Genomic DNA, 26,434 nt, shown 5'->3' with positions numbered 1-26,434 from the left:
TCGTCGTCATTTGAAAAATATTATTTTAATAATCAACATCATGCTTCTCTGAATGTTTTTCAAAGCAAAGTTGTATAAATGTGAACATTTTCTATTCCTTAATTGTGGGTTCCATTTGAATCCTCTTCACTAATATACGATAGTGAAGAATCGCCAACCAAGTGCGCGTGTGCGTGCAGGCGTTCATGTGCATATTCACAAAATGATTTGCGCGCTCTAACACAAACCTAACAATCTGGGTTCGATGCCTGGCCATGGTCACCAATGGCAATTAGATGAATGAATCTTTCTTACGTCGACTCAGCCTTGCACTGCGTGGTGAACAATGGAAATGGAGATATAAAGGTGGAGAGGTGTAGTGCTTGCACCACTCCTTCTTGTACTGTTCTGGGTTAGTTAGGTGCTCAAGGTAATTGCACGTGTCCACAGTCTTCTTTGAGGCGAAAGTGTCTGTGTGTCCCACAGATGAACCAGTTCAATTCCTGCTCACGGCTAACTCCAGTGACAAATATCTGAATCGGTTCTGAGTCTAACCAAGGTCGACTGAGCCTCAAGAGCTGCTTTCAGTGTTAATTTTGTTGTCCTTCCCCCGCACCTTCGATTATCACGGGTGGCAACGTACGGTGCGAAAGAAGTTCAACATACATACAAATGAGTACCTGATGCAGTGTGTAAACATTGCCACTGGGGAGACAAAGGAGATCAGGCGAGGTGCTGGCTGCCCACCTCCCTCGTGCGCCGAGCCGGCCCTTCACATAGGTGCTCGGTTAAGAGCACTTGCCCTAAAAGTCTGCTAAGGCTATACGGGGGATCTTTGTCTCTCTCTGTGTTCCACAGACCACGGTGAGCGAATCTAACTTGCTGGCGCTGCTGGCGGCACGGACGCGCGCGCTCGCCCGCCTGCGCGGGGATGCGCGCGTGGACGTGGGACAGGACGCACTCCTCAACGCGCGCCTCGTAGCGTACACCTCCGACCAGGTGCGCACCTCTGCCCGGATAATAACTCTAATACGCACCGATCGTTATCACCCAGGAGCGCTGCGGTTGTGAAAATCAGATGGTGTGATCACGGATCGACATTGCGATCGTTATTAGGAGGAAAATTACCGTTGGTATTTTTTGTCACATCAAGCTATATTGCCACACATGTTGAATAACATTGCTTAAATCTTGAATGAGTATTTTGAATAATTAATCAAATATTTTGGCGGCTCAACCGGAATAATGACAACAGGTTAATTTAATGAAGAGCTATGGCAAGCAAACTTTTAAAAATCAATTATATTTTTGCTGGAAAATTATTGTTTTATTGAGACATACGATCAGTCTTCAGGCTAGCTTGCTAGCTTGGCGTACACTTCCGACAAGATGGCCCCCAACGCGATCCACCCACAAATGTGAACATTGCTTACAAAACAAAATAAAAAGATATCCCAACGGGGTGAAGTGGTGGTGCAGTGATTAGTGCACTGCATTATGGACCCAACAAACAGAGTTTTTATATTCTTTGGGTCTTTCGGTAAAGTCACATAGAACAAAAAAATTGACAACAAAAAACTACGACGTTTCGATCGCAACACAAGCAATCGTCATCAGGAGGAGAAAAGAGGGGAAAAGCTGCTGAGGCAGGCTGTTTTAAAGGTTTGAAATGGGTGTAGCCCAAAGGTCATAAATGAAGTGGGCAGGGCTAGTGATTTTAAAGTGAAAAATTAGCATGTTAATGTAAGATCGGAGGGCTTCTTCCACGGCGAAGGTGCGGGGGTGGCTATTGTAATGTGAGAGATTAGCATGTCAATGTAAGATCGCAGAGCCGCCGCCACGTCAAGGACGCGAGCGACGGTGGCTGTGTTAGTGTGAGACATTTAACCTGTTAATGTAAAATCAGAGTATCGAAAATAACAACTAACATCTGAAGGTAGTGTAATGTGAGGGTTCACCTGGGTGATTAAGTGGTCACACCTGATTGATAATAATTGACTCTACCGGCCCCAGCCCATAACCAATGGGGAGAGGAGTAGGGGCGTGGCCCTGACGTAATGCGAAGGTTACACCTGGAAGAAGATGATTGGCTCTGCTGGCTTCAGCCACAGCCAATGGGGGGACGAGTTAGGGGCGTGGTCCTGGGACCGTAGGATGGGATCTGGAAGATTCCAGGGAGGTTACCCAGGATTGGCTGAGAGGTACCACGTGACCCAGGGATTAAAAGGGGTGGAGACAGGCAACACGTGGTCAGAGCTGGAACGAACGAAGGGGGGAGCCACGCTGGAGCGCGGGGTCCAGAGCCTGCCACGTGGCAGCGATAGTCATCTCACTCTCTATCCCTCCCTCTCACGCTGTCTGCCAATAGCGTGAAGGAGCCATAGAGCAGAGGAGCCAGTACGATGAGAGCTGTGGAAGAAAGTTAATAAAGAACACTGATTCCAGAAGTTGCCTCCGCGACCTTTATTACAGTAGGATGAAAACATCACAGCCAGTTATGACTTAAACTGGTTAATAACGTCCTTCCAATGATTGCTGAGTTTGTACCCATCTTGTCGGTTACAATTTTGTCTCTGTATATAAATCTGGATGGCTTCATGAACGAATCTTTGTTGATAGCCAGTGGGTTTGCAAAGTACCTTCGTTTTGAAGAAATCAATTTCGTATGATATATATAGACAGTCACAATTTCAACCGAGAAGATGGGTACAAAGTGAGCAATCATTGGAAGGATGTTATTAACCAGTTTAAGTCATAACTGGCTGTGTTTCCATCCTACCTTTCGATGTTAATTGTTATTTTCGACTCTCTGATTTTACATTAACAGGTTAAATGTCTCACACTAACACAGCCACCGCCGCTCGCGTCTTTAACGTGGCGGCGGCTCTGCGATCTTACATTGACATGCTAATCTCTCACATTACAATAGCCACCTCCATGCCCTCGGCGTGGAAGAAGCCCTCCGATCTTACATTAACATGCAAATGTCTCACTTTAACATCACTAGCCCTGCCCGCGTCGTTTACGACCCTTGGGCTACACCCATTTCAAACCTTTAAAACAGCCTGCTTCAGCAGCTTTCCCCCTCTTTCTCCTCCTGATGACGATTGCTTGTGTTGTGATCGAAACGTCGTAGTTTTTAGATGTAATTTTTTTTTTCCGTGTCTTTACTGAAAGACCCAAAGAATATTAATTACTGCAGTCACGGAAGCTTAAAGTCAAAACAGAGTTTTATTCCTGGCCACGCTTATAACACCTGTGACAAAGGATATTTGAACCAGTTATGGCCACCTCCACTCCCTCACCAAACCAGAACTGACCAGTGTGTCAAAGCATGGTTAATCAACCACTATGACTGACACGGCATGAGGAGGCCTTCATCCAGCGGTGAATTGATGAATCGCTCTAAATTATTATTGGAAAAAAGACAAGGCACCACGATCAGCTCTTACAGTTCCTCGGTTTGCCTACTTTAATCGATAACATCTGCTTTGGGAAATAAACAACGTGTGTTTGCATTCAATTCCATGTTTTATAAATTGTCACTTTCGTCAATAACACTACCTTAAAACGAAAATCATATAATAGGCGACATTTAGGGCTATGACTATTATTCATTGCACATCTTTAAAAAGTGCCATTGCCCAAAACGTCACCTATTATATATTTTCTCCTTTTAAGGCAGTGTCATTGACGAATGTGTTTAGTTTTTTATTGTGCGTTTTGTAAAAATTACGTGTTTTGTTAATGTTTGTGCACATCCGCCAGGCTCACTCGTCGGTGCTGAAGGCGAGCCTCGTGTCGCTGGTGAGGCTGCGCTCGCTGCCCACGGACGTGGAGTTCTCGCTACGCGGGGAGACGCTCCGACGCGCCGTGGAGGAGGACCAAGCACAGGGCCTCGTCCCGTTCTTCGTGAGTCGCTTCACTCTTTGCACAAATAATTTGCGCGTAAGTTGAGGCTTCATTTATACCATGACACTACCAATTATTAAAAACATTATCAAACTGTTAGCTTGTTTTCACAATGGGAGAAGGATAAAGCTGGTAACCCCTAATTCTGTACTAAAATTTTCTACCTTCTACAATCTTCTACATGTCACGAAGTTATGAATAGTTTTGATGATTTTTCTCAGTTTCTTATTTGAAAGTAAATTAAATATTGGCATCGTTATTTAATTAAAATATTTTACGAATCAGATTCATTATATGCAAAGTTAGTTGTGTTAACATATCACAGACGACCAAGTTATGGTTAATGTATCAGAGAGCCTTGGTGCCAGGTCCACCCTGAATATTAAACATCTATTTCTTTCTTTTTGCTTCGATATCTCTCTGCGAGTTTTTCTTTGTGCCTCTCAATGTGTATCCGGCTCTCTGTGTCTCGTCGTGTGTCTCTCTATTATTCTCTGTACCCCTCACTTCCTCCGTCTGCAACTTGTTAGTGTCCATTAGACATTTTCAATGCCTCTCTATGTCTTACGTCTTGGGTAGCCACTCAAATCACCCACCCCTAAGGTCTGGCCTGCTCGCACTGAATACACATTGAGGAATTCTATGCCAGTTTGTTTTCTTGGGTCGATCATCCGCTCATCTGTGTGCTGGTGGTGGCTGTTCTGACTGATGTGCATCGTTCCCATGCTCCCTGTAGGTGTGTGCGACCCTTGGATCGACGGGCGTGTGCGCCTTTGACAACTTGTCCGAGTTGGGCCCTGTCTGTGAGACACCATTTTTTAAATGCACCGAATACCAACACACCATCGTCACACAAATATTATGGACAGAGCGAGGAGACACAAAGAGTAGTTGCAAACACAAACAGTAGTTGCAGGCTCTTTAGTTGGCCTACTTTGGGTCCCATACATGGTGGCCAGGAGACCTACATGGCAGTCCTACTACTTCTTGGCAGTACAGCAAGCATAATAATTAATCTGCCTGTCTAGAACTGAGTGTAAATTCCAACCAGTGAAATAATAAATAACAGAGACAATGTGTACACAAGTTAAAGACATATAGATTTTTAGGAGAGGTGGGATTACAATTTGCAAGGGGGGATGCTGACTGGTGGTTAATACATAACTAGAGATTGGCAGTCCTTGAGGGCTTCACACAGCATTGGATAAATAGCTCATGTTGATGATGAAATAATCGAGGCAAGCTTTAGTGTTGATACAATTTCTTAGGCATACTGATTGTGTTACTCGTAATACATATTGGTTGCGAAAGCCAAAATGTTAAACAAATGTTTTACTCTTGTTCATGAATGTATGTATGTTGAACTTCTTTCTCACCGTACGTAGCCAACTGTGCTAAATGAAGGTACGATGTCAAATACTTGTATTACTGCACAATACTTTCAACCAGTGCCGGATTCAGCTAGTGTGGGGCCTGTAGCATATGTTATAAAGGGGCCCTAAAAATATCTAAAAACATTTTTACTTGCATAGTAAAGAAATTGTGTTTTTTCATTTGCTATACAGCCAGATAATACGACAAATTAAACAGCCAGTCGTTCATAAAAGTTGAAGGCTGTATCGTACTATAATAATAGAGCAAGTGCAGAATCACTAAACCGGAATTGATATTTTATTTTATACCTACGTTACTTCACCGAAAGAACGAAAGAGTATGGATTCCTGCAGTCACGAAAGCTTCAAATCAAGACGGAATTTATAGCTTGAAAGCATTTAGCGCAGGGCCCTTGAAAGTGCGGGGCCTGTAGCATATGCTATTTTTAAATCCTTTATATTAAGTTTGCTTGCTTGCTTAGGACCGTGCAAATCTTTTGGTCGTTTTTTAACCCACTTCCCGTGATCCAATCGAGCTGACATTTTGCACACAGACTCGTTGTGCGTGACAATGCATTTTCGTCCAAAAAAATTTCCTAAATTTTACACTGTTTAGGGAAAATGTTTTTAATATTTAATTACCAATTGTTTAATGCTGCCAGACAATCATCTGACCCATAGGTGGCAGCCATCTCAAGCCAGAGAACGAGAGGACTCTAGCCGCCCCGATGCCACGCATATAAAGGATTTATAGTGAAAAACTTTGTTTTTATGGGTTAATTTTTTTAATTCTTTATATTAAGTTCGCGTGCCTGCTTGCTTACGACCATGCAAATCTTTCGGTCGTTTTTTAACCCACTTCCCGTGATCCAATCGAGCTGACATTTTCCACACAGACTCGTTGTGCGTGACAATTAATGTTCGTGAAATTTTTTTCTCCAAAATTTTACACTTTTTAGGCAAAAAAAATGTATTTAACATTTATTCAAATAGAACTCATTCATGGCTTTGGCTGAACGTCACAGTGTAGGAGCCCAGAGCGTGACACCTCCACAGGCCCTGGCGGAGTAACGCAGTTGGTAGCACCCTCTATTCCCATGCCAAAGGTCGCGGGATCGATCCCCGCGTCCTCCACAGGCGAATATATTTTTAAATCCTTTATATTAAGTTCACTTGCTTGCTTGCTTAGGACCTTGCAAATCTTTCGGTCGTTTTTTAACCCACTTCCCGTGATCCAATCGAGCTGACATTTTCCACACAGACTCGTTGTGCGTGACAATTAATGTTCGTGAAAAATTATTTCCAAAATTTTACACTTTTTAGGACAAAAATATTATATTTAATTACCAATTGCTTAATGCTGCCATGCAATCATCTGACCCATAGGTGGCAGCCATCTCAAGCCAGAGGACGAGAGGACTCTAGCCGCCACGCATATAAAGGATTTATAGTGAAAAACTTTGTTTTTACGGGTTATGCTTGTTGCTACTAGTGTAGAGGAGTAAATACGCGGTGTGCACAGTTAACTGAGGGTAGCTGAGGCCAAACAGGTCCGCATGCGCAACATGGGGATTGCACGGACAAACCGCCAGTTGTTAAGGGGCAAAGCAGGTGCAAACGGGGTCGACCAGTTGTGCACATTGAGACTGGAGGTGTTGCCAGGGAGACGGGAGATAAGGGTTGATTGATGGGCCAACAGGTGCCAGCCTGGCGAGAGCCTAAAGAGACACACGAGAGGTCTCGGATAATTAGCAGAGGGATATAAGGGTGTGTGCGTGAGCGGAGAGAGGGTTGTTGCCGGGGACCAAGTGTGAAGACATCTCGCCTCTGCCACTCCAGCCGTCAATGGGACCTCAACCCTCACGCCGTCGCCAGGCGGGTGTTAGCTGATCCCCCTGGCCGGGAGAGACGGTAAACGGGTCGGAGGGAGCGTAGGTGAGAGCAGTGGTGGACATATAGAGTCGCTGTGTGTGAAGACGCTGTGTGTAGAGTCGCTGTGTGCGAAGCGAAGACACTGTGTGTGGAAATGTTGTGTGCGAAGACGCTGTGTGCGGAGACGCTGTGTGCGGAGTCCCTGAGAGCAGAGCTGCTGAGTGCAGGATAAGGGAGGTTAAAGGTATATAAGAGTGGGGAGAGGTTAAACATAAGTGACCGTATCGATAGTTATAGGAGTGCCTACAACTGGTGCAAGAATAGATGAATAAAGTCTAAGCAGGTCACTTGTTACAATGTGTCGGTGTGAGTAATTTCTGAAGACACTACACTAGGATAATCCAGCACTGCTTTCAACAAATGGTGCTACAATATTACAATAGGAATCCAGACATCCACGTGTAATATGTGTAAACACCTACTTTGCCTCCACCTATGCTCCCCGCAGGCCGCCAGGAGGGGCTGTGGCTGCACGTGGACGCGGCGTATGCGGGCACTGCCTTCCTGTGCCCCGAGCTGCGCGACCCCCTGCACGGGATCGAAATCGTCGACTCGTTCGTGGTCAACCTGGGCAAGTGGATGATGGTCAACCTGGACTGCGCCGTCTTCTGGTGAGAAGAGACGTCAGTAACGGCTCGAAACCGGCGGCTTGAGCAGAATGCCAAACATTTGGAGGGGCGAGTCACGATGAAAGTGATGTTGTTATACCTGTTTACCATCAATATTATTCATAGATGGCGCCGATGATGGCAGCCTCGGCCGGTTTGTGCACCCTGTTTTGTTTGTTAATTCAGTGTTCTGCCTAGTTTTTCGGAGCTCTCTAACAAGAGACGAACTTTTAAACATTAGGGAAACAACTCCTGTGGATTTATTTCCCACTTTTCTGCTTCCAGCGGCAGAATTATTGGGCATTCTAGTCAAAGCCGCGCTAGGCTTTGCTCAAGCAGTAAAATGCCACCGAAGTGGTAAACGGTCGGGGGCTCTAGTACGGCTACGCAGACGCGGGATCTGATCCTGGATACTGCATTACAACTGGCAGGCTTCCAACTCTTAAGATCGGATCGGGACATAGTACTCTCCGGCAAGACGGGGGCGGTGGTATTTGTTTTTACACTAACAGTGGCTGATGTGTAGATGTAACAGTGATTCTGCAACATTGTTCTCCGGACCTGGAATAATTTTTTATAAACTGTAAACCTTTTCACTCGCCTCGCGAGTTCGCGTGGCTCATTTTGGTCAGAGTTTATTTGCCGCCGGGTCCTCAGGTTAAAGAGGCCCAACGCATGCTCGCCGACCAGATTCTGAGTGTGGAGCGAGCAAATCCGGATTCCCTGGTTATCGTACTCGGCTATTTTAACAAAGGTAATCTCAGCCACGAACTCCCCAAATACAGACAATTCATGAAATGCCCTACCAGAGAAGGGAACACTCTGGATCACTGCTACACTACAGTCAGTAGAGCCTACCACGCCGTCCCGCAAGCAGCACTGGGACACTCTGACCATGCCATGGTCCACCTGATACCTGCATACAGGCAGAAACTAAAGCTCTGTAAACCTGCTGTGAAGCATCTAAACAGTGGACCAGTGAGGCTATGGAGAATCTGCGGGCGTGCTTGGACTGTACTGACTGGGATATGTTCACGATTGCTACCAATAGCCTGGATGAACTCACAGAGGCTGTGACGTCGTACATCAGCTTCTGTGAGGACTGCTGTATTCCAACACGCACCAGGGTGAACTTCAACAACAACAAGCCCTGGTTTTCAGCAAAGCTCAGAAGGTTGAGGTTGGAGAAGGAGGAAGCGTTTAGGAGTGGGGATAGAGACAGATTCAAAGAGTCGAAGAACAGGTTTAGCAAGGCGGTGAGAGAGGCTAAACGACTGTACTCAGAGAGACTAAAACATCAGTTATCTGCTAACGACTCGGCTTCTGTCTGGAGAGGGCTCAGGCAGATCACCAACTACAAGCCCAGAGCCCCCCACACCACTAATGACTCCCGCCTGGCCAACTACCTGAACGAGTTCTACTGCAGATTTGAAAGACAATTGGACTGTCCTGAACTACCCCTTCCCACCCAAGAGGCCTCCCCCCTCCCCCCCCACTACAGAGATGACTCTCTCAATTCAGGAGGGAGAGGTTAACAGACTTTTCAAGAGGCAGAAACCCGCAAAGCAGCTGGGCCAGATTCTGTCTCTCCAGCGACCCTCAAGCACTGCGCTGACCAGCCGTCTCCGGTGTTCACCAACATCTTCAACACCTCACTGGAGACATGCCATGTACCAGCCTGTCTCAAGTCCTCCACTATCATCCCTGTGCCCAAAAAGCTAAGGCCAACAGGACTTAATGATTACAGACCTGTCGCCCTAACCTCTGTGGTAATGAAGTCTTTTGAGCGCCTGGTGCTGGCACATCTCAAAGCTATCACAGACCCTCTCCTGGACCCCCTGCAGCTTGCCTACAGAGTCAACAGGTCTGTGGACGACGCAGTTAACATGGCCCTCCACTTCACCCTACAGCACCTGGACTCCCCAGCATCCTACGCCAGGATCCTGTTTGTGGACTTCAGCTCTGCTTTCAATACCATCATCCCAGCCCTGCTTCAGGATAAGCTCTCCCAGCTGAACGTGCCCGACTCCACCTGCAGGTGGATCACAGACTTCCTGTCTGACAGGAAGCAGTGCGTTAGGCTTGGAACACAAGTCTCTGACTGCCGGTCCATCAGCACTGGATCTCCTCAGGGCTGCGTCCTTTCCCCTCTGCTCTTCTCCCTGTACACCAACAGCTGCACCTCCAGTCATCCGTCCGTCAAACTCTTGAAGTTTGCGGACGACACCACCCTCATTGGGCTCATCTCTGGTGGGGATGAGTCTGACTATAGGTGGGAAGCTGACAACCTGGTGACCTGGTGTAGCCAGAACAACTTAGAGCTTAATGCTCTTAAGACAGTGGAGATGGTTGTGGACTTCAGGAAGAATACAGCCCAACTCACTCCCATCACCCTGTGCGACTCCCCGGTCAACACTGTGGAGTCCTTCCGCTTCCTGGGCACTATCCTCTACCAGGATCTCAAGTGGGAACTGAACATCAGCTCCCTCATAAAGAGAGCACAACAGAGGATCTACTTCCTACGGCAGCTGAAGAAATTCGACCTGCCAAAGACAATGATGGTGCACTTCTACACAGCCATCATTGAGTCCATCCTCACCTCCTCCATCACCGTCTGGTACGCTGCTACCACTACCAAGGACAAGAGCAGATTGCAGCGTATCATCCGCACTGCTGAGAAGTTGATTGGCTGCAATCTGCCTACCCTCGAGGACCTGTACACCTCAAGCACCCTTAGGCGAGCGAGGAAGATTGTGGCCAACTCCTCCCACCCCGGACACTCTGTTCCATCTACTCCCCTCCGGCAGAAGGCTGCGGTCCATCTGGACCAAAACCTCACGCCACAAAAACAGTTTCTTCCCATCCGCTGCTGGCCTCTTCAACAAGGCCAGGGGCTCAAACTGACTTTAACACAATATCTGCACAATGACACCCTGCCATATTTGTACTATGTTACCCTATTTGCATTTTTGTAATTGTATATTGTATATTATAGCTATTGTATATTTTAGATTTTATTTTATTAAATGTTTACATACTTTAGCTCCTTAGTATTAGTTAGACTGTGTACCTTTTAGTATAGTTAGACTTGTACACCACTTATTTAAGATTTAAGATTCCTATATGTTGAATGTATGCACCTTCCTGCCAAAGTAAATTCCTTGTCTGTGCGAACTTTCATGGCGAATAAAACCCTTTCTGATTCTGATTAATAGAAAAGTTTGTTTTTGGGTTAGATTACGTAAATATAAATGTGTCGTTAACCCACCACCACCTGACACAGCCAACAAGTGAGGTTTGTCAGGTAAACAAATGTGCCAATTAGTCATTACTTCAGCATACCGGTCTGTTGGAGAGTAAACACACAACATTTACAATTTGAGTATAACGTTTCGCTGGTGATTACAACCAGCTTCATCAGGCGATGTATCAGATTTGTGAAGAAGTCTTCCTGTTTCCTGTCTTGTTATACCAGTGCCGGTGCGGAATCCACTCTGTTTAATGATGGAGCCAAATTCGTGCACGTCTTCATTTATTTGGGTTTCAGGTAGAAACCCACTTCATTTTTCAATTCACTGCTGGATGGCCACCCCACACGGCGTCAGTTATGGAGGTTGTTTGACCATTCTTCATCATGTTGTACAGTGTGTTGTTGCTAGCTGTGGTCAGTTGTACCCAGCAGAATCAGAATCTTTATTTAGACTGGAGGAATCTGATGAGCCAAAAAGATGTCCAGTAAGGGCGGGTCAGTAGAATGCACAACCGACTGTGCCACCACTGCCCTTGCACTACCTTTAACTTTCTGGTGCCAGGTTGTACAATTATTTGCTGTATGCATGTAACGATGCACCAGTTCATGATGCACCAATCAAATCGTTTATGTAGTAATCTGGTGAGGTTTATTCAAACCATATATTAATAATGTTGTCACTTTTAGGATAAAACCGTGATAAAGTGATACAACAGTGAAACTTCAAAAACGTGACGGTAAAAACGGGACAAAACATAATCTCTTGAATCGAATCACGACTCTGAATAATAATTCATTGCATCCCTGTGAGGATGAATTATTCGATGCCCAACTGCTGCGCCCTCACCGCACGCTAAGAGCCCGACTCACTGTGCCAGGGTGGCGGACAAGCGGAGTCTGCAGAGCACGTTCTGTGTGGAGCCGCACTACTTACAGCACGAGCACTCTGGTTCGGTCACCGACTTCATGGTAAGTGGATTCTGTCCACCTCCAATTGATATTTTTTTTTTCAATTCGTTTAATTTAAACTAATTGTCTTCATTTTATTAAGCGATAATCCCAGTGCATTTCAGATAAGTTTCAAGTGGATATTGGTTAACCAGGTGAAAACTCCTGGATAGACCAGGGTAGCCTCATTTGAGAGGGTGAACTGGGTCACAAAAATTACAAGGGCAAAACAAATAAAGTACGTACAGCAAATAAGCAAATAGAAATGAGCGCAAAAACAACTTTGTCATGTGAGAAATGGAAAATGTTGCAGAAACAAAAGTAAGTGTTCAATAATAAATTCCCTGTCGCGCAACGTGGCTCGGATAGATTATTTTCAGTTTTTACAGGGGGAGCGGTGGGGCATCGGTCAGTCGGCATAAAACAGAGAAGGGGGGGGGGGTCCTAATATAGCAGCGGAAGGGCATCACAGCAGTAGTGTAACAAGCGTGGGGGCAGGGGGTGCCTCTACCCCAACACCCGCCCTGGTGGCCAAGGCTATGAGTTGGGGCCCCTATGACAAATACCATGAAATATGTTTCCCACAGTGTAAAAGAACAACAATTTAAATACACCCGCGGTTTGAATTAAATTTTATTAAAAATGCTTTCATTTACGTTGCACGTTTTATTTTAATTACAGCTGTATTGGGGCCCCACCTCACCGATTGCCGCACCCCCCTGAGCTAATTATGTCGTTATCCTACTGCATCACAGTCACGAGTTCGCCCAGCAATTTCTTCCCATTTCCGCCAATGAATATAATATTCTTAGGTTTTTTCGGTAAAGTCACGTAGGTAAAAATCACGACGTTTCGGAGGCAACACAAGTAAAACAGCAATCATGCTGTGATGGTTCCACCTGATGACGGAAGCTTGTTGCCTCCGAAACGTCGTGATTTTTACCTATGTGACTTTACCGAAAAAACCTAAGAATATGAATCCTTGCAGTCACGAAAGCCTCAAATCTAGAATGAATATAATAACCTAATTCTTTCGGCGATTGACACATAAAAATGACAGTGATGATGTTGACGTCGGTTGTTATTATTATGACGATGATGCCGATTTAAAGTGACGTCTTGTGCAGCACTGGCAGATCCCGCTGACTGTGCATTTCCGCTCGCTCAAGCTGTGGTTTGTGATTCGCTCATTCGGGCTGGACGGCCTGCAGGAGCACGTGCGCAGGGTGAGGGCCTCGTGTGACACTCGCTGGCATTGCCGAATGTGTAAAAACCTCACCGCACTCATTCATTCATTCATCGAGGAGTAAACGAACGCATAATATACAGGCGCTTAAAATTGTGTGTTTCTGTGTGCATTTTTATTACAATCGCAATGTTAAAATATTGCACGTGGTACATATCACTTTGCATATGTAGTGGGTTCTTCAGACGCCGTAGATGGATAGTTGAGGCAACACGTATTTATTATAACACCAACTTGTTAACACACCACAACATCTTCTAACAGGAAGGGTAACGGCCCTTCCACCAGCTAGCTAAGGAGATACACTTCCCCACGGAACTCGCCCTATTCCTAAGCTAGGGTCTTGGGCTAGTCTGACCTGACCGCGCCAAGGTGCAGGTCTCGACCACTGGTTACACGGACCCGGCCCTCACAAGGACTGCGGCCTCCGAGGCTCCAGGGTCACACCACTGGCTCAGTCTGCCCGGCCCTGACAAGGACGAGTCCAGGGTCCTAGGCTAGCCGGCCTTCTGTCTTCACTGGTTCTTCAGTCTTCGCTGGCAGCACTCCCAGACCCTCTCGGGCTCCTGCCTTTTATACATCTCCTCACCGAGGGGCGGGGTTCTATGGGATCCCAGGACACCCCTCAGCCCCCACCCGTTGGGAGGGGCGCGGGGGATCCAAACACCCCACAGCCCCCTCCCCCCGGGAGGGGCCCCAGGGTATCCCAGGACACCCCACAGCCCACCCACTGCCCTGGGCTAGGGACATCGTGATTGCCCCCTACAGGTAAGCAGTGGGTGCTAGCCGGAGATGGTGTACGTTCATCCATTAACACCAGTACACATACACCGGTGGAATGTTATTAAAATACTAGCCTTTTGCACGTCCAAGGACGAGTGTATTGCAGTAAATCTGAAACTTGCAAACAAAAAGCAGACCGCGACGTGATATTCATTGCATTAATGCGTGTGCAATTTATAAGGGCGCAGTGACAGACCTATTTCGTTTCAAGGTTATAATCCCCTGTTCATCATGACGTCCTTTTTACTTTTGTAATAAGCGTCTCCGACGCGGGTTAAACTTCAGTTGTATTTATTCTTAAGTTACAGTACAGCACGTGTCTCCCTCGTTCCTTCGCGACCTGCTTCTTTCTTGCTCTCGGGACGCGGCTCACGCTTACCTCACGCCGCCGAGGCACTCCCCTCTCTCTCCGCCCCGCCGCTGGCTGACAGCGTGTCGGAGAGAGGGGAGGCTCTGCTGGTGGAGCCCGCCACGTGGCTGATGGTGGGAGCGCAGGCGGTGACGACGTTCAGACCCAGGCTCTTCACACCGACGACCCAGAGTCCTTTGCTCCTTCTGCTTATATCCCATTTCAAGTCACGCCCCTCTCGGAATCTTGTAGAGGGCTCTCGAGGCTTCCCGCTAGCTCCGCCCATTTACCTTTCACCCAGATGGGATCCCCCTTACTGATTTGGATGTGAGACAACATAGCACATGTGTAATGCGGGCGTAAGCGACCTTCCGGATGTGACGTCACGGGGGGTGGAGTCATGTGACGTGGGTGGAAGGTTCGGGTCCTTAAGCGGGTAAACCGGAAGGGGAAGTCAGTCGGGGTGTGAGCGGAAAAGAGTGAGGCCACGCGGGCGAGTGAGAAGAGGGGGGGCACCGACGGCCATCGGGAGCCAACCCCGAAGACAAGAGGAAGCTGCGGAGTGGTGTGCAGCTGCAGAGGAGACAGCCAGAAGGGCTGCGTGTTAGAGGCAGCGGTGTGGCTGCCAGGTGGAGCTGCGGAGAGAGAGAGACAGCACGAGGCTGTCAGAGCTGCGGAGGGAGAGAGGGAGACAGCACGAGGCTGTCAGAGCTGCGGAGAGAGAGAGGAGTTGCAGCGAGTACAGCCAAGGGGGCTGTGTGAGAGAAACAGCAGCGGGGCTGCTGTTGTGAATCGGGCCGACATTGGAGTCAGCACAGTGGAGAAGCTACAGAGTAAAGACAGCCGTGTGGGTGTACAGCACGAACCGAATAAAGGACACTGAGCCAGACATCGTGGTCCAGTCGTTTATTACACTGGTGTCAGAAGTGCAACGGCATGTCGAAACAAGTGAGGAAGAAAGTTAATCCGGCGCCTGCATCGGCTTCTTCGTCCGACGACGACGACGAACTCCCTCCAACCACGGATCCTGTTGGGGTGGTGGAGGAGAGCCCGGCTGAGGCGACCACGGGAACGGGAGTGGAGGATGTTGGCGCGGTTGCGGGTCCGTCGACATCATCAGACGCGGATCAACGATGGCAAGCGATGGCGGTACAACTGGAGGCACTTAAGGACGTCCTGGCGCATCTATGCCATCTCGTCGCGCCAGGGACGATGGAGGACGCAGTTGGTGCTCCGCGGGCCGCCACGTTGCCTGTCCTGCCGCCGCCATTGCCCACGCGGCAAGAGGCCGCCATTTTGCGCGCTCCGCGGCGCCAAACCGCCATCTTGGCCACGCCGCGGGCCGACGCCATTTTGAATTTGCCACCACAACCACCACCATTGGAAGACGGCGGGAAGAGGAGTCGGAGTCGCCACCTTACCACGGTTAAAGAATTTTCCGTCGGTGGGGACTGGAGCGCGTTCGCCTGCCGCTTCTTGGCGGCGGTACGCACAGCAAGATGGACCGATGCGGAGGCTTTGGAGGTGTTGCCGACTCTCCTGGACGACGAATCTGTCCGATTCTTCCGTTCCATAACGACCGATAAGAAGGCAACTTTACGTGGTGTTTTTCAAGAAATGGCCGATGCTTATGAGCCACCAGATGATGCGCATCGGCGATTCGCTCAACGACAACGAGCACCAGAGGAGTCGCCCGTGGCGTTCAGGGGTGCGGTGCTGGAGCTGGCCATGGCAGCTTATCCTGAGACGCCACAGGACCTGCTCGAGCCTCTCATATTAGGGAAAATGTTGGAGCTGTCTCGGGATCTAGGGATCCCCATGCCTGTGTGTGGGCATGAGAAGCTAACTTCCCGGACGGCTGCTAAGTGTCTCGATGCGCAATTCAACCTCCGTCGCTGGAAACAAGTGACGGCGTGGACGGGGGGGCCCGTCAAAGAAGGGGATGCGCTGGGGTGGAACCCTGCGCAGGCTGTCTATGTTCCGGATGACCGGGGCCCTCAACAGCTGACGGCCGCCTCCGCTCCATGGACGGGACGCGGCGGGCCGAGACCGCGCGCGGCGCTACCAGAACGGGGCCGTCGGGAGGCAAGGCCTGCGCTTCGGCGCAACGAGGCCGAATGTTTCCGCTGCGGGCGTAGGGGCCAATACGCCAGAGACTGCTGGGCCCGCTTCCCGGCTCCGCCGCAGCAGGAGGCCTCGGCACCGGACAAGTCGGCTAAAGATCCTCCGAAACAGGCATGTCGGCACGCACCAGACACTCGGCAAGGCTTTACACCTCACCCATCACCGTCGTTGCCCCATCCTAACGTTGTGGTTAAAGCATGCCCTTCGATGGGGCCTTGTCGCTCGGTCACGCAGTGGCGCAAGTTGGCACGGAGAGTCGTCGCGGCCGCTACGGGCTCGTCCACTGTACCGGGGTCTATACAAGGGGTGGACGTACGCATTTTGGTCGACTCCGGCGCGTCTGCGACTATTATTTCGGATGTCATTTTCCATCTGTTGGGCATCCCGCCGGGGGCTGTGCGTCCGGTTTATGGGTCGTGCGTCGCTGCGAACGGGGGTAGCATGGGTATCGTGGGTCAGGTGGATGCTAAGATATCCATTGGGGATGTGTCGGCCTCGGGTGTTGTGTTGATATCGAGATCTTTGGCGGTTCCTTGTTTGTTAGGCACCGATTTTTTGGCTAAGATGCCCATTTTGATCAAAATCAATGAGAATTGTATTGAACTGCCGGGGGGCCGTCAAATCTCGTTTCTGCCGTCGCCCTGGGGGCGACCTGCTTCGGCCGTACAAGTGCAGGCGCTGTCCGTCGCATCTGTGGACATCCCACCTGGTACACAGATGCTTATACCCTTGCGGTATCGGAAGCCCCTGCCTGATCGGCTAGGAGCAGTAGGGGTCTTGTTGTCACCGTCCGCCACGATAACAACCGGGTTGGCGTTAGTGGGGGCACAGACCATCGTCCGGCCGGATCAATTACCGTTTTTACAGGTGCTTAATGCGGGGGGAGAAAACGTCCGTGTCCCGGCCGGTACGGTTGTGGCACATGCCACTACGGCGTTTGCGACCCATGATTGTCCGCATAGCCGGGGAGTTGTTGCTGGGGTTTCCGAGCCAAGGAGTTCGGATGATCGTTGGGTTGCTGATTTATGTGACGGAAATTCTTCCCTGTCCATGGAGCAACGTGGTGCGCTGCGTAAATTGTTGTTGACATATTCCGATGTGTTCAGCTCCGATGATTTGGATTTGGGACGCACTTCGTTGCGTTACCATCACATTGAGACGGGCGATGCTGCCCCTATTCGATTAAATTCACATCGGATGAGTCCTGCGGAGCGAGAACACGTACGGGGGGCAGTGGAAGACATGTTGGCTGCGGACATTATATCGCCATCAAACAGCCCATGGGGCGCTCCGGTCGTCTTGGTTAAGAAGAAGGATGGCAAATTGCGATTTTGTGTTGATTTCCGCAAATTGAATAAGATATCGGTGGCAGATGCGTACCCCCTGCCGCGTATGGATGACTCCCTCGACGCATTGTCGGGGGCTAAGTTCTTTTCCACACTGGACTTCTCTTCGGGATTTTGGCAGCTTCCCCTTGACGAGTCCTCACGGGAGAAAACCGCATTCCGTACGCCGCAGGGGTTATTTCAATTCAACTGTCTCCCGATGGGATTGAATGCGGCCCCTGCTACATTTCAAAGATTGATGGAGCTCGTTTTGACGGGGTTGCAGTGGGAGACGTGTCTTATATATTTGGACGATATTATTGTCTTCAGCCGCACATTTGATGAACATTTGACGCGGCTGGAGACAGTGTTCACGAGGATGCGTTCTGCCAAATTGAAATTCAAACCAAAGAAATGTCACCTACTGCAACGGTCCGTCCGCTATTTGGGGCACATTGTGAGTGCTGAAGGAGTGTCCACGGATCCGGAGAAGACGGCGCGCGTCCGGGATTGGCCGACTCCGGCCACCGTGGGGGATGTTCGGCGGTTTTTGGGATTTGCCTCGTATTACCGAAGATTTGTGCCGGGTTTTGCGACGATTGCGAGGCCCTTGCATCTCCTTACGGGTAAAGGACGGAAGTTTGTTTGGGGACAGCCGGAGGAGGCGGCCTTTCGGAGTCTGCGTGATCTATTGGCCACGGCCCCAACATTGGATTATCCCGATTTCGATCACCCATTCATTCTTGATACGGACGCGAGTGACACAGGTATTGGGGCGGTATTATCACAGTCTAAAGGGGGTGTAGAGCGTGTCGTGGCGTATGGTAGCCGAGTCTTGTCTCCTGCGGAAACCCGCTACTGTGTCACTCGCAGAGAACTATTGGCGGTTGTTTTTTTCCTACGGCAATTTCGACCATACCTCTACGGTCGTTCTTTTATTGTGCGTACGGATCATGCGGCCTTGCAATATGCCCTTAAAATTGACCAGCCATCCGGACAGTTGGCACGTTGGCTGGACACGCTACAGGAATTTTCCTTCCAAATTCAACATCGGAAGGGAGTGCGCCATGCGAACGCTGACGCACTTTCCAGATTACCGCGGCGCGCCCCTTGTAAATGTGAGTCGGGGACGCATAGGTGTTCGCCGATTCCAAACCCCCCTCAGCCGCTTGCGTTGGCCGTCGAGAAGTCGGACACTCCGATGGAACCGGGACCGGCTGACGGGGTTTTGAATCTGCCGCGGTCTGTCTGGATCCGGGAACAGATGATGGATGAGTCGTTGGTGTCCTTGCGGAAGCGGTCTGCTAGGGACAATGGGAGTCCGAGTACGGCTATGGGGCCGCAAACCGCTCTCCGAGATGGTCTGCTTATGTGGCGGGAGGGGTTCCAGGAACGTTGGCGCCTGGTGGTACCAACGTCCTTGCGATTCGAGTTGATTAGAACCCTCCATTGTGACACTCTCTTACATTTAGGGGTGCAGAAGACCTTGTTGACGTTGCAACGTCATTATTTTTGGCACGGCATGGCGACAGATGTCGTAGGGCACGTGCGCGCGTGCCCTGCGTGTGCACGACGTAAGCCGCCGAAACATCCTTACGTGCCGCCTCTCCAGTCGATTCAGGTGTCTCGAGTCAATGAATTGGTGGCACTGGACATATTGGGACCTTTTCCACCATCGGCGAGGGGTAATAAATATTTGCTGGTAGGGGTTGAGTACCTCTCCCGTTGGCCGATGGCCTGGCCGTTGCCCGATCAGTCGGCCGCGGCCATTACCGACGCCTTTTTGTTTGGGTATATTATGGATAAGGGGGCGCCTGAGAGACTCCTCACGGACCAGGGCAGGAATTTCTCTTCTAAATTATTGGCGGAAGTGTGCGCGGGCCTTGGGACTAAGAAAGTACGGACATCCCCATACCATCCGCAGACGGATGGTATGGTTGAACGGCTGAACAGGACATTGTCTGCCATGCTTTGCCATACCGTGAGTGAACAACAATCAGATTGGGATCTGCACATCCCCGGGGTGCTTTCGGCGTACAGGATGACGCCTCATGCGGCTACAGGATATTCGCCGTTTTACCTTATGTATGGTCGGGAAAACGTGCCGCCGGTGGATGTGCAATTGGGAACTGGGGTGAAGGGACCTCGTAAATCACTTCCTGAATACATTCAGGACACGGTTCGCCGAGTCACGGAGGCGCGGGAGAATGCCCGCGTGGCTACGGCCAAAGCCCAGGCCCGGAACGAGCGATATGCTCGACGGTCCGAGGGGGAGTGCCCTTGGAAGGTTGGGGACCTAGCCTGGCTTCATTGTCCACAGGTACGTCCGGGAACCTCGCCGAAATTGCACAAACCCTGGCATGGTCCCGTATGCCTCATTGCGGTTCCCAACCCACAGTCAGCACGCGTCCAAATTGGGTCTCGTCGCTGTGTTGTGCATACGTCGCGCTTGAAACCATATGTTGCTCCCTTACATGATGCGTCATCCCCCAATGTTGCCTTGCCGGGGTCTGTTGCTGCTGACTCTCCCCTGCCTGCGTCCATTGATCTTGCTAGAGCGCCTGTCGTACCTGTTCCAGACAGGCCGGCCGTGACATTGCGGGGGACGAGTGGCCCTGCTCGGAGGACGCCTGCCAGGGCTGCGGGACCTTCGAGCCCTGCAGCCCTTCCGACCCAGCTGCGGGCACGGTCACAGGACGACACCCAAGACTAACTCTTTAGGGACACGGGACGTCGGTGGACTTCCAGCTGCGACAGGGGGATTACCCCCTGTCATTCCTCGACTTTCATCGCGTTCCCGTTCTGCGAGTGGGCCGCCGACCGTCCGGGACGGGCCGGCGACCCGCACACGTTCCAAATCGCTTACGTTTCGTTGATTGTTGCTGTGTTGTTATTTTTTTTTCTTACAGTTGTATTTATTGCATGCTTTTTGTACGTTCGTTGATGTTAATTGCGTTGTTGTTGTTGTTCTTGCTGTTACATTGTATGCTTAGTGTCCTTTAGGGGGGGAAGCTCGGTTCGCCGCATTACGATTTGCTATTGGTCAGCCGAGGTCGGCTGGGATTTTTCTACGGGGGAGGGTGGTGTAATGCGGGCGTAAGCGACCTTCCGGATGTGACGTCACGGGGGGTGGAGTCATGTGACGTGGGTGGAAGGTTCGGGTCCTTAAGCGGGTAAACCGGAAGGGGAAGTCAGTCGGGGTGTGAGCGGAAAAGAGTGAGGCCACGCGGGCGAGTGAGAAGAGGGGGGGGGCACCGACGGCCATCGGGAGCCAACCCCGAAGACAAGAGGAAGCTGCGGAGTGGTGTGCAGCTGCAGAGGAGACAGCCAGAAGGGCTGCGTGTTAGAGGCAGCGGTGTGGCTGCCAGGTGGAGCTGCGGAGAGAGAGAGAGAGACAGCACGAGGCTGTCAGAGCTGCGGAGGGAGACAGCACGAGGCTGTCAGAGCTGCGGAGAGAGAGAGGAGTTGCAGCGAGTACAGCCAAGGGGGCTGTGTGAGAGAAACAGCAGCGGGGCTGCTGTTGTGAATCGGGCCGACATTGGAGTCAGCACCGTGGAGAAGCTACAGAGTAAAGACAGCCGTGTGGGTGTACAGCACGAACCGAATAAAGGACACTGAGCCAGACATCGTGGTCCAGTCGTTTATTACACATGTCTGCAATAACCCCCCGGTCATCCTGTAGGTGACTATTGTAAGTGGCGCACTCTCATTACACTTTGATGTCTAATTAGCATTACGGATATGCGTGATGTGAGGGTTCTGCCTTTGTAGTGAGAGTTTTAAGTTGACGCCAAGGAGAAGGGAGGAGGCGCCTCGGCCCCCCATGTGGAGTGACGTCAACCACTAATTATTATGAATGGGGGGTGGGGGGTGTCCATTTGGAGGATGTCACCTTACAATGATTATTAATGAGGTGGGAGGGTGCTCCATGTGGAGTGATGTCATCTGCTCATGATTATTAATGAGGGGGGCTGGTCGATGTGGCGTGACGTCACGAGCGTTAAGGACAGACATTCCTGTTTGATTATAATATAGGTCTACTTTCATTGACAGCCTTGCATGGATGTCATATTTCTTTAGCAGGAGTAAGTCAGAGTTGTTCACCTGGTTAGACAAAATAAACTGATGAATCCTGTACAAAACCACAGTTGACTTCTCACCAAGTGATTTATGATTTATCGACACCAGATTATGGGCCGAGTTAGACCCCCGACCGGGATTGATTTAGAATCACGACGTTACAATTCGGAGTGCTTTAACTGACTAAATTATAACTCATAAGATTCCAGTTATTCCACTAAACCTCTCCTACACACTTTGACCTGGGTCTGATCACATTGTGTGGGCCCCCCGGCTAAAGCTAAACTATTTTTATTTTACCAGGTAAGGCCCACTGAGCTATAAAGCTCTTTATTAGAAGCTACCTGGTCACAAATGATAGCTCAATGACGTGGCGTATCACGTTGAAATTTATAGCAGCCAACTACTCTAAACGCATGTTTTTTACATCTAACACACGAACATCGAAGCGTGGGGCCCCTTAAGACACGGGGCCCAGAGCGGTCGCCCCGATTCGTTGTACCCTAGCGACGGCTCTGCTGGGAAACTTGAGAAAGAGTTCATTTTCTTCCTAAAACTGCAGCCATGAGCCACCATAGACCATACTTTAGTGACAATGTGTGGAAGGTAAATCGTGTTGTCATGTGTTACAGGGCGTTGAGCTTGCCAGGTATTTTGAAAGACTCGTCATAGATGACCCCCGGTTTGAGATTCCAGTGAAGAGAAACCTGGGACTTGTCGTGTTTCGCCTCCAGGTGAGTTGCAACAGCCATGCTTTTCTCATTCATCTTGGAGTATTTAAGGTGTTGGCCCCTCCAAATGCAGTGGGACAATGTTGGTATGAGCACTGGGTGCAGTTGCACCTCCTGCACACTTGTTACAGCATTGGCTGTTTGGGGGCTACCTGGTGTGTGAGTGCCTGTTATCAGCCTTAAAGTCTTCTTATTCAGAGATACACTATCAAACCTAAGCTTGAAATTGTAAAGTATCAATGAGATGGCTGGGTGGCTGAGGGGGCTGACACGGTTAAGAGCACTGGCTGAGCCAGTACCACTGAAATCCTGGGTCCGAATATTACAAAAGACACCAACGACTATAGCAGCTTCTCCGGTATAGCAAGTTGAGCCTGGTCACAAAAGACTGCACAAATAACATAATAACTTATTGAAAGTGGTTTCCACTAAACCATATTTCTAGCCGAGGATTGCGCATTTTTGGTTGAATGCAATGAACAATTCCATAGTGGGCCATGTAAGAAGGTGCATCCCACCCAATGAGGATAATGGGTAATTATAGAGACCTCAGAGGTAGTCTTGTGAAATCACCTTCTGGGTATCAATCCTTGAGTAAGGAGTGATGTACTCTGTACGAGTGTCCTAATTGAAATATATCTGCATCTTTGGCAAATCATGATAAGCACAGTTATAATATACAGTTAAGAGAAAAGATCAAAGCTCCATCTTGAAGAATTTTATTATCTCTCGACAAGGCTATCTGTAATGCCTGAAAGTGTAAGAACGTTTTTAGGGCCCACATTATCACAGCTCTTTCAGTCGCTACACATTTTTTAATCTCTTCACTTTGAGGCTGTTCTCGTCGCAGGGCCCTAACGAGATGACGGAGAAGCTACTCAAGAAGCTCAATGCATCGGGGCAGCTATTCGTGGTGTCAGCCATGGCTAGAGAAAAGTTCGTCATCCGCTTCACCATCACGTCCCAGTTCACCACAGAGGCAGACCTGCTACAGGATTGGAGCCTCGTGTCACAGGCCGTCTCGAGCCTCCTGCAGGATTCGGTGTAGAAGGGTGATGAAAGCGCTGAGGGTAAATCTTTTTAGATTTGGGAACTGGATTTGAGGGAAAAGGTGGATCGGGAGTCTGTACCAGATTAATGGAGTCAGGATCAGGGCCTCTGGAGACCTTGACACTGAAGGCAGATGTCCATGGTATATAATTGTGCTGGACCCAGTGATAGCTTTCCGTAGTTTTGCCGTGGGAAATTGTCTTATGAAGGAAAAACATGGGACACCAAGGATAAATGTAGAACCAGATGGAGACGACGATTTTACTTAAGGCTGCTTGCCGTTTATTTACTCATGCACACTCTGATCACTGTACACTCACTGCTACCTTACACTTTCTGCACTCGACGCTTACACCCGTTATGGCGCACGTCAGGACTCTGTCCTTTACGCGGACATCCCTTCATTTATCTACGCCCCGGTATGGCTCCCCTTTGTCTACCCACTCGTCTGCCCCAGACAAGGGATCATCCAACACCGCCCGGCGACGAGGTGAGACCTCTACATATCAAGCCCTCTTTGGCTGGAATGTCGTCCATGCAGGCTCTTGTTCCTCTCTCTCCCAACTACGACGACCCAGAGCTCACGCACACTCCTGCTTATATATCCCTCGTCATTCTGAGTCCGCACGTGCTCCCACTTAAGCTGCCGTCTACACGGTATCACATGCCCCTACTTAAGCTGCAGTCTCCATAGCGCCCCTTGCACTCGTTAATCCTTATCATTACCCCCATCTCCCATCTCCACAGCGCCTACCCCGTGCTCCCACGCGCACACCTGTTCGCTCCAATTGCCCCCACTGACAAGAGAGTCTTACACAAGGTTGCATCATGCATGCCCTTGCACGACCTTCCCACAAACTCACACTTTCCTGCGCTTGCCCCTCGTGGTACTCCTCTACAAAAGTAATCCAATTTGTTTAAATATGGTTGGCTGCTAGTCGTGTCCTTTAGGAGACACCCAAATTTTAGGGCTGTACCAATGGAAGGCAACTCCATTTATAAAGTCAACACTTTAATTTCTTGCATTAAGTCCTAGTACTTCAATGTTATATACTGCATATATATTTAAAATATATTTATCTGATTCATCACTTGTTGAAATAATAGATCGGTCCACAATAAAGAAATCACATTCATTTTATGAAGTTAGGAATGAATACAACTAAAAGGTCTGCCGTGCAAATTGGGATTTCCAATGTTTTCATGCTGTCTGCATTGTAGAATGACTATTTTGTTATATTATGATGACCTGTTATGTACTGTAGTTTGATGTTAACAGACATTGTTAACGATAAAAGCCATTGATGTCCTCTGAGTTGTCCATAAAGCTACAATCCGTCCTGAAACATGCTCCATTTCCAATTAGCATCTTCGCTCGTTCGGGCTGGGCGTCTGCAGGAGCACGTGCGCAGGGTGAGGGCCTCGTGACACTCGCTGGCATTCCCGAAAGTGGAAACACCTCACCGCACTCATTCATTCATAAAAAAAATTCCAGGGAGAAAGCAGAGCAGATCTAATGAGTTGTTGAATGCTCTAAATATTAGCTTGGAACACCATACACTGACCATTTAAAAAATCCCCTGCAAACGTTATGCGGGTGTGGTGGGGAAAATGCATCTTTGGCAGCTTGAGAAGGCCTCTTTCAAAGCATTACTAACAAGTATAACCCGTAAAAACAAAGTTTTTCACTATACCTGTAAATCCTTTATATGCGTGGCGGCTAGAGTCCTCTCGTCCTCTGGCTTGAGATGGCTGCCACCTATGGGCCAGATGATTGCATTGCACCATTAAGCAATTGGTAATTAAATATAATATTTTTGTCCTAAAAAGTGTAAAATTTTGGAAAAAAATGTTCACGAACATTAATTGTCACGCACAACGAGTCTGTGTGGAAGCCAGTGGGTGAGGTGGCACGTGTCCCCTCCCCCCCAATTATTCGATCGAAATCCGTAATTTCGATCTGATTAGGGTTTATCTTCATAGTATGTGGTTGTGCCTGCAGCGTCCCCGAACAACCACAGCGTGCAGCGGCCCCAACAACCACAGCCTGCGGCACCCCCCAACAACCACAGTGTGCGGCGGCTCCCAAAAACCACAGCCTGCGGCGTCCCCGAACAACCACAGCGTGCGGTGGCCCCCAACAACCACAGCCTGCAGCGCACCTCAACAACCACAGCCTGCAGCGCACCCCAACAACCACAGCCTGCAGTGCACCCCAACAACCACAGCCTGCAGTGCACCCCAACAACCACAGCCTGCAGCGCACCCCAACAACCACAGCCTGCAGCGCACCCCAACAACCACAGTGTGCGGCGCCCCCCAACAACCACAGCCTGCAGCGGCCCCCAACAGACTGGTCAAGTAAATCCTTACGATCCACTTGCACAGCGTGCGGTGGGCCTTCATCCATCAGTGGATTTAAGCACTAAAAAAACTCATACTAATGTAATGGACAGCACGGCTCTCCCTCAGGGCAGCAGTGGACAGAGCACGGCTCTCCCTCAGGGCAGCAGTGGAGAGAGCGCGTCTGTCTCCCTCACGGCAGCAGTGGAGAGAGCGTGGCTCTCCCTCGAGCCAGCAGTGGAGAGCACGGGGGTCCCTCAGGGCAGCAGTGGACGGAGCATGGCTCTGCCTCACTCTCACTCACCCGTCTCCTCTGAGGTGCATGCGATTGTGAGCTGTGTGAGTGAGCCGTGTGTGAGTGGATCGACCGTCAGGTTTCCGTGGCTGCTTCTCGCGCCTCC

The 26,434-nt window shown here is 49.6% G+C and overlaps 1 protein-coding gene across 1 annotated transcript in view; it reads left to right on the top strand.

Annotated features, from left to right (window-relative positions):
- LOC144742171 (histidine decarboxylase-like) overlaps positions 1-25,036 on the top strand; it is a 30,827-nt gene extending 5,791 nt beyond the window's left edge. The window contains exons 5-12 of the mRNA XM_078624656.1: positions 838-978; positions 3,748-3,891; positions 4,628-4,694; positions 7,645-7,807; positions 11,933-12,023; positions 13,130-13,228; positions 22,542-22,643; positions 23,491-25,036. Coding sequence (XP_078480782.1) covers positions 838-978; positions 3,748-3,891; positions 4,628-4,694; positions 7,645-7,807; positions 11,933-12,023; positions 13,130-13,228; positions 22,542-22,643; positions 23,491-23,688 — 1,005 coding nt within the window. The 3' untranslated portion in view covers positions 23,689-25,036. The remainder of the gene's footprint in view (positions 1-837; positions 979-3,747; positions 3,892-4,627; positions 4,695-7,644; positions 7,808-11,932; positions 12,024-13,129; positions 13,229-22,541; positions 22,644-23,490) is intronic.
- Positions 25,037-26,434: the final 1,398 nt, after the last annotated feature.

This window comes from Lampetra planeri, chromosome 3, assembly GCF_965212315.1.
Source record: "Lampetra planeri chromosome 3, kcLamPlan1.2.h2, whole genome shotgun sequence".
Taxonomy (NCBI): domain Eukaryota; kingdom Metazoa; phylum Chordata; class Hyperoartia; order Petromyzontiformes; family Petromyzontidae; genus Lampetra; species Lampetra planeri.
The sequence above is the reverse complement of the archived record's forward strand: the minus strand, read 5'-3'. Positions and strand labels throughout refer to the sequence as shown.